The 14,603-nt window shown below is 40.3% G+C and overlaps 1 protein-coding gene across 3 annotated transcripts in view; it reads left to right on the top strand.

The window, feature by feature from the left end:
* myo1ea (myosin IEa) overlaps positions 1 to 13,781 on the top strand; it is a 149,960-nt gene extending 136,179 nt beyond the window's left edge. For 2 of the 3 annotated variants that reach the window (XM_072565032.1, XM_072565030.1), the window contains 7 exons: positions 641 to 787; positions 1,398 to 1,555; positions 2,915 to 3,007; positions 5,243 to 5,450; positions 6,512 to 6,547; positions 8,336 to 8,505; positions 12,501 to 13,781. In XM_072565032.1, coding sequence (XP_072421133.1) covers positions 641 to 787; positions 1,398 to 1,555; positions 2,915 to 3,007; positions 5,243 to 5,450; positions 6,512 to 6,547; positions 8,336 to 8,505; positions 12,501 to 12,577 — 889 coding nt within the window. In that variant the 3' untranslated portion in view covers positions 12,578 to 13,781. The remainder of the gene's footprint in view (positions 1 to 640; positions 788 to 1,397; positions 1,556 to 2,914; positions 3,008 to 5,242; positions 5,451 to 6,511; positions 6,548 to 8,335; positions 8,506 to 12,500) is intronic. The other variant, XM_072565031.1, reaches the window with a different exon arrangement.
* Positions 13,782 to 14,603: the final 822 nt, after the last annotated feature.

The following is a 14,603-nucleotide window of genomic DNA, read 5'->3' as shown; positions in this document are numbered from 1 at the left end:
GCTGTCATATAGTGTTATCTTGGAGTTCTGCACTGACTCGTGCTATTCAGAATGTTGCTTCATTGTGACCGTCACTGAATTGTATGAAGTGATGTGTTTGCAGTTGGGCTCGGTTAGCAACACCCTTTTTTTTCAGTCAGTGGTTATTCGGAGGGTCAGTGGGAATGTGGAGTTGAGGTCACTGTCATATTGGGCATTATCTGGTGCAGCAGGCTTGAGGGGCCAAATGGCCTACTGGTGTTCCTAATTTGTGTGCTTGTGCATTGAATGATGTGTGTTTGTATCCTCCTCTGTGCGCTACTTCATTTAAGCATGAATCTTGTTGATCTATTTAGATCCCAAACATTATCCCAAGAAGGAATCAAAGTTAATGTTTTGAATTCAGTATTATTTCTTCACAACTGAGTTCCAAAGAAGAGTAATTCTGGATTTGAAACTTTAAATCTGTTTCTGTCTCCACCCATGCTGCCAGACCTTCTAAGTATTTCCAGCTTTCTGTATTTGGCAGCATCCTGAGTATTTTGCTTTTCTTATGTTTGAAGAAGACTGCTTCTGTTTCACTGACTTTCACTTGATGTCACTGAAAGTGGGATCAAACTGATGATTCACAAGTAAATCCCAGCTTCTGTTCATTCCACAGCACCCTGCAAGATGACTTCTTCATCCTACATGAGCAGGAGTATGACAGTCTGCTGGAGTCTGTCTTTAAAACAGAGTTCATCAGCCTCTTATCAAAACGCTATGAAGAACGAATGCAAAGGAAGCTACCTCTGAGGTTTAGTAACACGTGAGTGCCTCTGCTGCTATTGTCTGCCCACACATGGTGTTCCAAAACCTTGCAAATTATTTATCAACCCATCAGTGCATGATGCAGAAACTGCTTCATTCTGAAGCATTTCCACATTTTAAAATCATTGTCCTGGTCACTCTCATTACTGAGCACATGATCCAGGCTGGCACTCCAGCGACTGGATCACATGATCCAGGCTGGCACTCCAGCGACTGGATCACATGATCCAGGCTGGCACTCAGTGCGATCCTCTTTTGCAGGAGACATTAAGGTAAGGGTCCATCAACCCACACAGATGGAGATAGATCTTGTGGCTCTATGGTGAAAAAGAGCAGGGGAACGTCCTCTGGTTTTTTTCGCCAGTGATTAACCCCCACGCCACTCCTGAAACCATAAAATTGGCTCTTCATTACCATTGCTGGGTGTGGGAGCTTTCTGTGTGGAAACTGGCTGCAGTGTTTCCCAAAAGTACAAAAGTGGTCAGGCTTCCTAAATCATGGGTCATAAAACACTCTTGGACATCCTGAGGTCATCAGAGGCCATGGGAGATGCTACATAAATGCATGTGTCTTCTTTCAGTTTAACACTTGTTTTTACTGTTACTCAGACTTGAAATGAAAGTGCGGAAGGATAACTGGGGTCCTTGGAGTGCTGGTAACTCTCGCCAAGTCCAGTTTGTCCAAGGCAACGGGCATGTGGCTGTGCTCAAACCCAGCAGTAAAACCTTGCAGGTCAGCATTGGCCCAGGGTTACCGAAGAACTCACGTAAGTGGCACATTCACCATCGCACTTAGCATTACAGGAGCACCAACATAGCACCAATAAATGCTGGTATCAGTGATTAAATGGTAGTGGGAGACAGTAAAAGTCAAATTGACTTTCTCCATTAATTTGATCCCTGTGAATTAACCCAAGAAACGTTTAGCTTGTGTCACAGAACAGAATGCTTCATTTCAATCCCCAGTTTGTGATGAGTTTGTCAGGTAGAGCTGTTAGTGAAAGGGATGGGCGCACATCCTAATAATGTAAGAAATAAGAGCCGAGTAGACCATACGACTCTCGAGCCTGCTCCACCATTCAGCACAGCCGTGGTTATCTTGGAATTCAACTTCACTTTGCTGCCCTCTCTCCCATCCGATGATTCCCTGAAAGATGAAAATCCAACTTTAAATATATCCAATGATCAGCATCCACAGCCCTCAGAGGTAGGGAATTCCACAACCTTTTGAGTGAAGAGATTTTTCCTTAGCTCAGCCTTAAACAATCAATCCTAGACCTTGACACTGTGGCCGTGTGCTAATGTTTTGCTAAATCATTATTTTTATAAAATTGTCCAAGTTCACTACCTGATGTGCCCAGTGTCCACTCCTGAAAGTGTATAGTTCTGTAAAGTTTGATAGAGAACAAAACATTGTTCACAGCTGGATTAAAGGCATTGATTCCTTTCTATTTATCAGAATGGGCAGAAAGTTATATCAAGAATAAAGGAACTGAGACCCAAATCACAATATACAGAACAAATAATATTCCATTAATGTAAATAACTCATTTAATGTTTGATTTACACTAAAGTACAGAAAAACAAAAGAGCCCTGTGCCATAATAGTGCAAAAAATGGGTCTTTTCGTGTGTTTTATATATATATACGCACACATACATGCAGTGTGCCTGTATGGATATATATGTGTGTCTATGTGAATGTTTTGCAACTAACTTTGTCAGGCCAGGTATCAGATATGAGTTTGGAGGAAGGGTCACTGGACCCGAAACGTTAACTCTGATTTCTCTTCACAGATGCTGCCAGACCTGCTGAGTTTTTACAGCAGCTTCTGTTTTTGTATCAGTTATGAGGATTGGTAACAGTGGGTCATTTATCCACCTTGTGCACTAATGATGGGATTACGTTGCACATTTTTATGCTGCATGTGTTTAGGTATTTTCTGCTACATATATGAGAGAATAAAATCTTTTGTTGTAGCACATTGTTTCTAAGAAACTTTTAATTGTACATTTATGGCCAACTAAATAATCTTCATCTGCACTCCTTCTCAAGTGTGAATTAGGTGGTAATGGCCATGAATGTTTCTTTGATGTATTTCCGTTATTTGAACCTTCTCATTCTAGGGCCCACAAGGAGGGACTTAACACAAGGGAGACAACAAACAACTAGGCCACAAATGACATCTGTCCCAACCCGAGCAGCACCCCCTCCTCCTGGTAAATTGTTTTAAGATTACTATTCTATTAAGATTAAGATTACTATTCTGTCATGTGATCATTATCTTGAGAAAACCTAAGAAAAGAAATGGGAGGCCAAGAAGTTCCAGAAATATAAATTTCATCTCTAGGGCACTGCTGTGAGCAACCCTGGAGTAAAATCTAAAGTTGCTATTTTTTACGAATAGGTATTAAAAATAATTGGGAATGTGTGGGAAAGAAAATTGTTGGACTAAGTTACTAATGGGGGTTAGAGTGAGAAGTGATGTCAGGAGATTAAAGACAGAATTACAGGTGATGGGGTGGCTGGGACTAAGAGGTCATGTGATGAATCCTCCAGGAATAAGTCCAACCAGAATTGGCAACACAAAGGCAGGTTCTGTGTCCCTATTTCGTCCATTGTGTTAGTACAAAGAGTGAACTCTGCCTGATCTGTTCATTAGTCAACAAGCCTTATGGAAGTCAACAATTATTCACGTAAGGGAAGGACTGGGCCTTCATGTTTCCTGGCTAAATTTACTGTCTGAGGGGATCAAGTGTAATTGGAGCCCACAAAGCTGTTCTCTGTTGTAAGTTAGTGTCTTCATGAGAGAAATAGGTAAGATTATTTGGGGGTGAGAGTGGTGGGGATAGTGAATGGAAAAAAAAATCAAATTCCAGGAAATTTATGAAGTGGGGCTGTGTTTATGTTTATTAGTTAGGGCTCTTCTTAAAGTACAGTTATGAAAAACTGTTTTGCAATAGATTTAAAAAAGCAAATGTCAGGGCTTCTACACATCAGGTTCACAGAAGTACTCTCCCTGATTGCCACATTGGCCAAGGAGGAGGATCCAAAAGTGCCAACGTCTGGAAAAGACTGTTGAGTTTTAACTGCTTTGAAGCAGACCTGGCCATGGTGGGAAGTAAGATTTGATCCGGAGAAACAGTAAGAACCCTGGCATCAACACTGGTGATGTAAGAAAAACCTTTTTCACACAGCTAGCTGTTAGTGCATGGAATGCACTTCCTGGACATGTTGTCATGTAGATTAGATTCCCTACAGTATGGAAACAGGCCCTTTGGCCCAACTAGTCCACACCGACACTCCGAAGAGTAACCCACCCAGACCCATTTCCCTAGCTTATGTTTACCTCAACTAACATACCTATCACTATGGGCAATTTAGCATGGCCAATTCACCTAACCTGCACATCTTTCGATTGTGGGAGGAAACCAGAGCACCCGGAGGAAACCCAAGCAGACACGGGGAGAATGTGCAAACCACACAGACAGACGCCCGAGGCTTGAATTGAACCCGGGTCCCTGGCGCTGTGAGGCAGCAGTGCTAACCACTGAGCCACCGTGCCGCCCCTGTAGGCAGGTTCAATTGTGGCATAGCTTTTTGGATAGTAATAATAGTGTGCAGGAATATGGTGTAAAGGCAGGAGATTTGTACTCTGTAATAGAACCAGACTGGATAACAGGATCAGTACGAGCATGATGAGCCAAATGGCCTCCTTCTGCACTGTAATAATTCTGTGAGTCTGTGAATTCTGCCCCCTCCCCCCGGTCTGGAAGACTGAGGCATTTGTGATGTCCTTCCCTCTGATTATTTCAGCCAGAGCAGACTGGGAATAGAGTCGGGACCTTCCAGCGCTGGATGGGCAAGCTAAGCTGTCGTTAAGGCCATATTCACAAAAACAGGCTGAGCTTGATTGCAGGTCGACTTGAAATTAATGTGAGGCTGGAATCGCTCTGATCTGTGTGCATTAACAATACAGAAAGAATGTGTTTGTGATTTATTACACAAAGTAGATGAAGTTCCTCCAGTTCTACTTCCCCACCCCAGCCCAGCCTCCCAACACCAATCCAAATTCAGGGAGAAGGTCACAGAGCAGGGATACAGAGAGAGTAATAACTTGGATGAATTAAGGGACAAAGTCATTACATTTAAGAAATATTTAGATGCGCACTTGCGATACTGAGGCATTCAAGGATGTGAGCCAAGTGCTGAAAAATGATGCTTGTTTTTGACCAGTGCAGATTCAATGGGCTGTAGACCTCTGACTGTGAAAGTGTGACTCGAAAATTATGTTGCATATATGTCAATATCAGTTGAGTGATGGTTTGACAAGTTTGATTCAAAAGGATGAATTTTTATCCCACTAATAACTACAATCATTGTCATTACCACTGGACCTAAACGCCTTCTTTGAAATAACTAAAATGGATTTCCTCTCAATTTGTCATTCAAAGGTCCCCATCAGAATGGAGTTGTAAAAGGTTTCCATAACACCTCACAATGGCCACCTTTAAATTCTCAACCCAGTCAGAGAATACCCTACCAGGGCACCAAGTCAGATCGACCATCACTGCCAAGGCAAGGCACCAACTTCACAGAGCAACACGCCCGCATTCAACATAATCTGGATTTCCTGAAAGTGCCCGAGCAAGGTGCTGCAGGGTAAGAGGAGCTTCAGGGTTTGATATTTTAGGTTTCTGTTGTTTCATTATATCTCTGAGGACACTCACTGGTATTTGTTTGGTTGAGGAACTATAATTCCATTCCTTGGAAGAGTACTGGATTTCCACTAGGAGACTTGGAAGTGGCCGTGCGCGTCCCAGATGCAGGGATATTGTATATCATTGAGAAATAGAAGATTATTGAACAGTTGTGACTGGCTGTGTTAATGGCATTGAAGCATTACTCCCCAGGAAATCTCTACCTTGAGATGCAGATTATTTCACTTTGTTGAGAAGTGGAGGTACATTTGTGCTGAGATCCTGTTTAACAGGGAAGTGGGAAAGGATACTCAAGTGGAGAACTCCTATTGTGTCCTCACACACACACACACACACAGATCATAAAACTTCTCCTCTAGAAGAAATATCCCAGCCATCAGTGAGGTATTTCTCTGAGGTCTTCATGACCAGGCCTAATCCTGACCTTCTATTGACACCTATGCATAAGTTGCAGCAAAACTCACAAGATAAATATAAAATGAGGAAATGAAAGCTAATTTACCTCTTCAAACACTGTTCTGTTGACTCTAAAACATAGTTTTACGAATATTGTCATAATTGAGATCAGCTACCTTAGCGCAGGTAAGGGAACTAAAAACTGAAATAAGTTTGCCAGTGGTGTAGCTGACAGTTTAACAATTGAACAGTAATCAAACTGTTGAACATTGAGTCACAGGGAATAGCTTTCCTCAGTCATGAAACTTCAGCGTGGCTTCACCTAGACATTGAGTGGGTGGCACATTCCAAGGGATCTCTGTATGCCAAATTATGTGAAACATGTGCCCTCTGCTGGCCAATCATGGAGCTGCAATCCAACCTGGTGGAGATTGAGAAGCAAAATTCTTCTACAAATGACATTGTAGAAACCCCTGTATTAAATTAATCCAAACAGTAAATATGTTGTGACGAAAAGAAACTTTGCCTCACCTATTTTGCTGTATTACTTATAGTATTTATACTAGGTGCATATAAATCATTGTAAAAATCTCTTCCTTTTTATAGTAAACGTACTGGAATGACACGACCAAATGGAGGAAAGTGAGTCAAGAGTAATGCTTTTTGGTGGTGGTTTCCATGATAGTGCTTCTATATTTAGTACAGCTGGTTTATTTTAATTTAGTACTTAGAGGCGTGTAGTAGCTTATCACTAGTTTTAGTTTGAATCAGGATATAGGAAACCATCATGCTAACCTAGTTGTAGACAGTCATGGCAATGGTGGTGGGCAAATGATATTTCTTGCTGTCAATGCGATGTCATTGTTTACTGAAACCTGTATAAAATAATCCTCATAAATACCCTTGCAGTTGTTAAAATGGAGAAAGCGCATGTGTTGAAGGAATGAATTATGCTCAGATCTGACTGTAAAACTGTGCTGCACCATTTTCTGTTCTGTATTGTTATTTTCTTCAAAAATAAAATATAAAATATCCAAAAAGTTGGGTGGATTTGGCACATAGGCATCGGGTTGCATAGTGCCAGCCAGATGGATTTCTCAGTAGACAGCCCGAGTACTGAGATCTATTGATGGGGTAGAAGCCAAGCAACTGTCTCTACAGGAGGGTTGGTTTTAAAAAAAGAGGCTGGGGGAGTTTCTTTCTGCAACAGGTTGTTACGGTCAGGAATGCAATGCCTGAGAGAAGTTGGAGCAGATTTAAGAGTAGCGTTCAAAAGGGAATATATGTTCTTGAAAAGGACAATATGCAGAAAAAAGGTGGCAGCCCCTTCAAAAGGTCTGCACCAACACAAAGAGCTGAATTCACTCCTTCTAAGTAGCAGGATTCTTAAGAAGTCATATTCCCATTTGGGTTTCCTTGCACTTTGAGGGTTTGGATGGGGTGGAAGAGTTCCTGTATTTCTTTTAGATTATTAGAGGAAGGAAGCTTTTTTCCTGAAAAAGGGTTTGTTTAATGTGGTCATTAAGAGGACTTGCTCCAAGTCAATGACTTAGATATAGCTGCTGAAACTCGTGGTAGAACAATAAAACTATGGAAGCTGTTAGCAAATTGCAGGAAATATCTAGGCAATGGGTTACCCAAGCTAGTCAATTTGATTTACTTTTGTTGAAATCTATAAGGTTATAAAGGGGTTTAAGAAAGATTGATCTAAACAAGTACCTGGGCAAAAAATTAATAATTAAGATGTTAAAAAGTAATGAAATTGAAGTTGGAGCATTTAAAATGAAGGTACAGTTAAAGGTGCATTAGAATTCAAAGCCACTTTGGGAAGCAAACACATGAACTGTAGAGTATAAATCAAATCGTGGGGAGAGGATTCAACATCTAGAGAGATGACGAGTACCTAAGCTCGAGATCAACCGAACAGTCCCAGGAATATTTGGAATCAGCTGTTCACTATTCCTAATATCTTTTTTGTTGTAACAGTCAACAATGCTATTCACTCATTATGCATTGATGCTGATCCACAAAGGTATGCAAACTACCTGCCATATCCATACCTAAGCCATGAGCCCTGCCAATCAACTCTCCCCTATCTATGATTTGCTGGCTTATTTGCTGACTCATCCTGATGAAAAATTGTATATCAAGGAGGCCTCAAGTAAAGTTCTGCCTAAGAGCAGTAGCTGGACATATTTGCAGCTAACAGAGAAGTCTTTCTTGACTCTACCAGCGACCCATAAAGTTCCATGCCCATAAGGTTGGGTGCTTCTCAAAGTGAAAGATTATGGACACCTGTGATGGATAATTTCTCACTTCCTGATCTTTTCTGAGCGCTGAATCTTTTGAATCAGTAAAACCCATGTGCAATATAAACTGGCAGCAGAGGCTCAAGGTATAGTTACAGTAACTGTCTCTCTTTTTCTTTAGTGCACACAGACAAATGACAAATCGCCCACCCCCAGCAGGAGGTCGACCAAAGCCGCAACCCAAACCCAAGCCTCAGGTACCACAGTGCAAAGCACTGTATGCATATGATGCTCAGGACACAGATGAACTTAGCTTTAATGCTGAAGATGTTATAGAAATAGTTAGGGAAGGTAAGTAGTGGCTTTATTTAAATACATCCAAAAGTTACCCTTCTCTTTGCTTGTTCTATTGGACTAAATATATTCTCTATTCCCCAGTTAATTGCATTTAGGCTGGATTTTGTGATTTTAAGAAATTGTGAGGCTGAGATAGTAAATGAGCAGTGACCTCTGTTTTTCACACGTGCAATAAAATGTACAAATCTGAAAGTTTGCGTTGGATATCTCACCGAGGGTGTGCTTATATATTCCTCATCTGTGGATTCAGCCTGGAAGTGAATTCAATTGTGTGAACTCACTGTACCTGCCCATGAATTTCATCTAAAACTAGCTGAGAACATTAGGACTGGTGCGTTCAGGTCTAAGCTAATTTTTAAATTAGGTATTAAGTGATAATGAGTGATACACAACCTCGCTGATCCTGAAAAGCTCATTTCGGCATTGTGGAGTCTCATTCCTGCAAAAGAAATTCAATATTCAGGATTTTTACAAAAAGCTAAGATTGTAAATTTATCTCTTTCTGTCTTAATCACATCTGGGTTTTTCAATCTTCATTTTATGTTCCTTATCCTGTTTAAATCAAATTTGTCTTTCCTGCTTTATTCCTCCTGGTTTTGAATGTAAATCTCAGTGAAGATTCTTCAATATTATTGGTTGTGAGCTTTCCTATTTCTGGTCCTGCTCAGAGCTCCTCTGTAGAGTGTCACACTGGAACAGGAGTCAAGCTAGAAAAAAGGGATGCACATTAAAACTCTGCGAGCAGCTTTCAACACTAACTGCAAAATCCAGGCCTGTACATCGGCATAATTCCTCTGCTGCAATAAAGGCTTACTGCCACTCTGATTTCTTAAAGCAGCGAACTTCAAAGTGGAACTTATCAGCATTCTGTCCAGGTTTTAAAAATCCAAGCTCAACTTCAACCAAGCATTAACTTTTTGAATTATCTCTGCTCTTTTCAATCTTACTGGTACCTTGCATTTGTTGGCCCTTCCCTTTGGGTATCTCAGTTTAAAAGAAAATAAATTGTATAAAGAAAATTGCAGAATGTATTAGGATGTTGTAGCTGCAAGCACATTAACAGAAACTTCAAAACCTGGAGGGGTAGGCGACTTGGCCTGCTTGAGTCTACTTTGCCATTCAGTATGATTGTAACTGATGCACTATCTCAATATCGTATTCCTGTTATTTCCCATTACTTCTTTATGCCTTTAAAATCCAAAAAATATATATTTCTTTCTTGAATATATTGAGTGGCTTGGTCTTCACAGCCTTCTGTTGTAGAGAATTTCAAAGGTTCACCATGGTGAGGTGCTGCATTTCGGAAAGGCAAATCAGGGCAGGTCTTTTACACTTAATGGTAAGGTCCTTAGGAGTGTTGTTGAACAAAGATGCCTTGGAGTGCAGGTTCATAGTTCCTTGAAAGTGGCGTCTCAGGTAGATAGGGTAGTGAAGAAGGCATTTCGTATGCTTTCCTTTATTGTGTTATGACACAGCAGTGAAATGTTCTGTTATTTAAACCGAACACCCAGAAAAGCTCACCTCATCTGGTAATATGTTAAAAAATGAGTGACTGAGAATTCCCAAATTCCACTATTTGAAGAAAACAATATCAATTTATTCTTTAACTCTAAAAGTGAACATTAAACAACAACTATTCCCATCTCTAAGACCCATTTCTCTTATCTGCTTATTACCTGCCTCTAACTTTATAACAATATGGTTTTTCAACAAGACACTTACTAAACTCAATTTCAAAACTGTAGAGCAGCTTTTGTCTTCAGTGTCTTTCTTCTTCCGATGAAGATCTCCCTGGGTTGTGTTCTTTCTTTTTGCTGTGAAGATGTTTCATATGAAAAGGTCCCTTTGATAGAGCGTGTTTCATTGTCTTGGGTCTCTCTTGATGGCATTTACTCTGTCTGATTTTCAAAATGCCTGTGTTTTTATATCCCCAACATCGGATTGTTTCATTGGTTCAATGTTGGCAAAACAATAAATTCAAACTTGATTGGGTTTTAATATCCTGGGGCATAGTTTAAACTGATTGGTTAAATTTGAATTGTCAAAACAGCAACCAACTCAGGTATCCATTTCATAGCTAAATGTTACAAATTTTCAAATTTCCCCTACATTCTAAGACTGTTATCTACTCACATACACAGGTGCTTGTAAGCTCTCAGTGCAGAACAGCATTCACTTTCTCTTAAAAGTACAGTCCACGCTTTGAACTTCAAAACAATTGGTCAGAGCATTGAGTATAGGAGTTGGGAGGTCATGTTGCGGCTGTACAGGACATTGGTTAGGCCACTTTTGGAATATTGTGTGCAATTCTGCTCACCCTCCAGGATGTTGTGAAACTTGGAAGGGTTCAGAAAAAATTTACAAGGATGGTGCCAAGGTTGGAGGGATTGAGCTACAGGGAGAGGCTGAATAGGCTGGGATGTTTTTCCTGGATTGTCAGAGGCTGAGGGGTGACATTATAGAGGTTTATAAGATTATGAGGGGCATGGATAGGGTAAATAGACAAGGTCTTTTCCCTGCATTGGGGGAGTGCAGAACTAGAGGGCATAAGTTTAGGGTGAGAGAGGAAAGGTTTAAAAGGGACATAAGGGGCAATGTTTTCACATAAAGGGTGGTGTGTGTATGGAATGATTTGCTAGAGGAGGTGGTGGAGGCTGGTACAATTACAACATTTAAAAGTCATTTGGATGGGTATATAAATAGGAAGGGTTTAGAAGGATATGGGGCAAGCACTGGCAAATGTGACTAGATTAATTTAGATTATCTGGTCGGCATGGATGAGTTGAACCAAAGGGTCTATTTCTGTGATGTATGTCTCTCTGACCATCCTTTGAGTGAACAAATCTTTCCTCATCAAAGTTCTAAATGTTCTACCTTGATTCCTGAGATGGTGACTCGTTGTCCTAGACTCCTCAACCAGGAAAAATATTCCGCCCTACCGCCCCTAGTCTGTAATCCCTTAAGTGTGAAAAGTTAAAATCCCTGTTTTTTATGTGCAGGGTATCCTGTTTAGAGTATGCTTCACACAACATTTGATTAACTGCCAGACTCTGCTGTAAGCTTTACCTTCCATTGGGAGAGCTTCCCTGCTCTTTGAATTCTGCCACAGAATAATTTCTGCCCACTCGAGAGAGTGGACAATACACAATACACAATAATGTTTAATTCAACATTAAGTTCCATGGTTCAAATCGTTTGACATTCAAGGGGTGAAAACTTCTTGAGTTGTGTAACTTGTTTCTGTTCCTCCATTTTCAGTGTCCCTCACTGTAACACTTACTACTTTGACCTGAGGATTGTAGATATGAGCCACACTCCATAACATAATCATCAGAGCAGTGTCTGGGGAATTTTGCACTGTCAAAAATGCTACCTTTCAAATGAGGCGTTAAAATGAGGCTCCATCTGTCTTCTCAGACAAATATAAATCAGTCTTTGGCACTTTTCAAGGAAGAGCAGTGTTCCAGCCAACATTTATCCCTCAACCACCAACACAAAAAGAAAGATTAATTTGCTTATTCAACTCAGTGCGGTTTGTGAGAACTTGAATTCTACAAATTAGCTTCTTCTCTTGTTCAGCGACTGTATTGAGTGTAAAGTAAAACATATTCTGAAAACAGTTATCTAGTTTTGTTGCACTTGGCAACCTGTTTTTTGCTGAATGCAGGTGTGGCTCCATTCACATTACAATGAGTATGGCTTGATTTAAAATTCTCCAATTCCAATCTCGTTGACAGTAGTTGTGACTGAGTATGGTACTAAATCTCACACTCAACAAAAGGTTGAGTGATTCCTTGTCGGACTCAGGTGAATCTCTCCATGAGTTTCTCTAACATACACAATCTCCATTTAATAGATCAGAATTTCATTGATTGTGTACATTTTAATTTAATTAATGTTGCGCCATTTTAATTGACTTCTCAATCTTAGAGGGGATGTTATGCCAAAATTCCTGACGATCTATCTAAATGCTTTGTTTCTATTTATAGATCCCTCAGGCTGGTGGATAGGAAGACTGCGAGGAAAACAGGGATTGTTCCCCAACAACTATGTTGCCAAGATATAATCCTCAGTTACTATCAAAATCTATCGTAAAACCAAATTGAAATATCGTGATTCTGCAGGTGATGTTTTGATGACTGGAGGCATACTGTATAGAAATCTTTCCAAATGTATAATTCTACAAATATTGGTAGTCTGGAGCTACACAACAGCTGGGATAGTACTGAAGGAACTGTAATTTATTGTATTTATATTTTTGTTTCCTCACAAATAAAGGTGTATAACTGGTAGTTTAGGGAGAATATTGCATTTATCTTTGATGATAGGTTCTGTGTATAGGTTTTATCATTCTTGCCTGAAGTGCCCTTTGTCATTTAATGCTTAGCAGACTCTCATATATTTCTTAGTGATCTGCTCTTTCTTCAGGAATAATAGTGGTGAAAGGTGAAACTTCTTTATGAAGTGCATTCCAATTTGGGAAAAACACTGAACTTTGCTGCTGAGTCATGAAGGATGTTTGCATGTGACACCCAAAGAAAATAGTTTCAGCTTTCTACCAATCGCTATCGAGGTCCTGTAGACTTCATGGGTGGTCAGTGTAAAGGTTAAAGGAGAAAGCGATCTTCTCAATACTGTACAAATGTAACATTTGCATTTTAAAGTGCCTTTTAATTAAACGCATAATGTGGCTGGTCCATATAAGTGCTGTATCTGATGTAAAGTTGAGGTAATAAGAGAAAATGTTCTAGTCCTTTTCCTTTACTGTACATTATGAAATTCTGAATAATCCTACAAACTGATGTCTAACAATTACATATTGTCATATTCTACTGCACTTACTCTGTAAGCTATAGGCCAGTGCTTACCAAATGTTTTTCCATTTTGAGGCTTGAAAATTGCCATGACCTCGCAGTGAGACCTGTGAGGAGGTTGGTGAGGGACTCTATAAGATTGGCCAGAGAGAGCAGGGGCCCATCAGACTGGGGAACACCATTGTTCTAGCTCAGTCGGAGCACCATGACAGTCAATACTGTTTGGAGCGTGTGATCCCCAAGTTTTAGCTCACAATCCCAATTGGGGTCCTGATCCCCCACTTTGGGGAACATTTCTTTAGGCTATTCAGTTAGAATATAGAAGCACTGTCAAATGCTTACTGCTGCATTTTATGTTTGGCCAGTGTATTAAATTTTATAAATTTATATATGGACAAAATTTTAAATGTACTAGGATTACTGGATTGACATTAATAAATGTATTCAATAATACAGTATCTGGAACAATTGTGCTTTTTTTTCCCCAATCTATAATGGAGAGTTGCTCAAACATGCTAATGATTTAAACAGATCTAAAAAAAACTCTAGCTGTGAAACCTGTTCCTTCACCATTTCTCCCATCTGCTGTATGAATAATGCAAATTAGAAAACCACTCTAGGGCAGACAAACACTCAATGTTTGCAGGCTTTGCTTTTAGCTCATAACAGAACCAACAAGCCATAGCATCACAGATGGTCCAGCTGTATAAGAGAACAAGAAAGCGAGTGGAAGAGCAGTGGTGATAGGATTGTCCTTAGTTAAGTGAAGTCACCTGATGAAGGGGCTATGCTCAGAGAGCTTGTGATTTCAAATAAACCAGTTGGTCAGTAACTGGGTATCATGTGACTTCTGACTTTGTCCAACACCAGCACCTCCACATGACTTAGCACTGTGCTAGTAATCTCAATCTCCATCTTAATATTCTGAGGAATGGTACTGAATCCCAAAATGGCAACTGGAGGGATGGAAGTCAGAACAACCTGGAATTGAAAGCTGACACTATTGGCAATTATGTTTCATCATTCATCCCTTTTAGGGAGGAAAATTGGTCATCCTCATCTGGTCTGCATCTACCTCCAGACCTACAGCAAGGTGGTTAGCTCTGAGCTGCCCTAGCAAGTACAATTCGGAATGGACAATAACTTGGCCAGTGATTATCTACAGCCCATGTACAACTGTTAAAAAAAAATCCCATACTAATGACTCCAGAAGGAGTGGGCTATGATAAAGGACTTGCACGGCAGGAAAGATGGCCCAGAAGGAATGGCTTCAGAGTC

Source organism: Chiloscyllium punctatum, chromosome 48 (assembly GCF_047496795.1).
Source record: "Chiloscyllium punctatum isolate Juve2018m chromosome 48, sChiPun1.3, whole genome shotgun sequence".
NCBI lineage: Eukaryota > Metazoa > Chordata > Chondrichthyes > Orectolobiformes > Hemiscylliidae > Chiloscyllium > Chiloscyllium punctatum.
The sequence above is the reverse complement of the archived record's forward strand: the minus strand, read 5'-3'. Positions and strand labels throughout refer to the sequence as shown.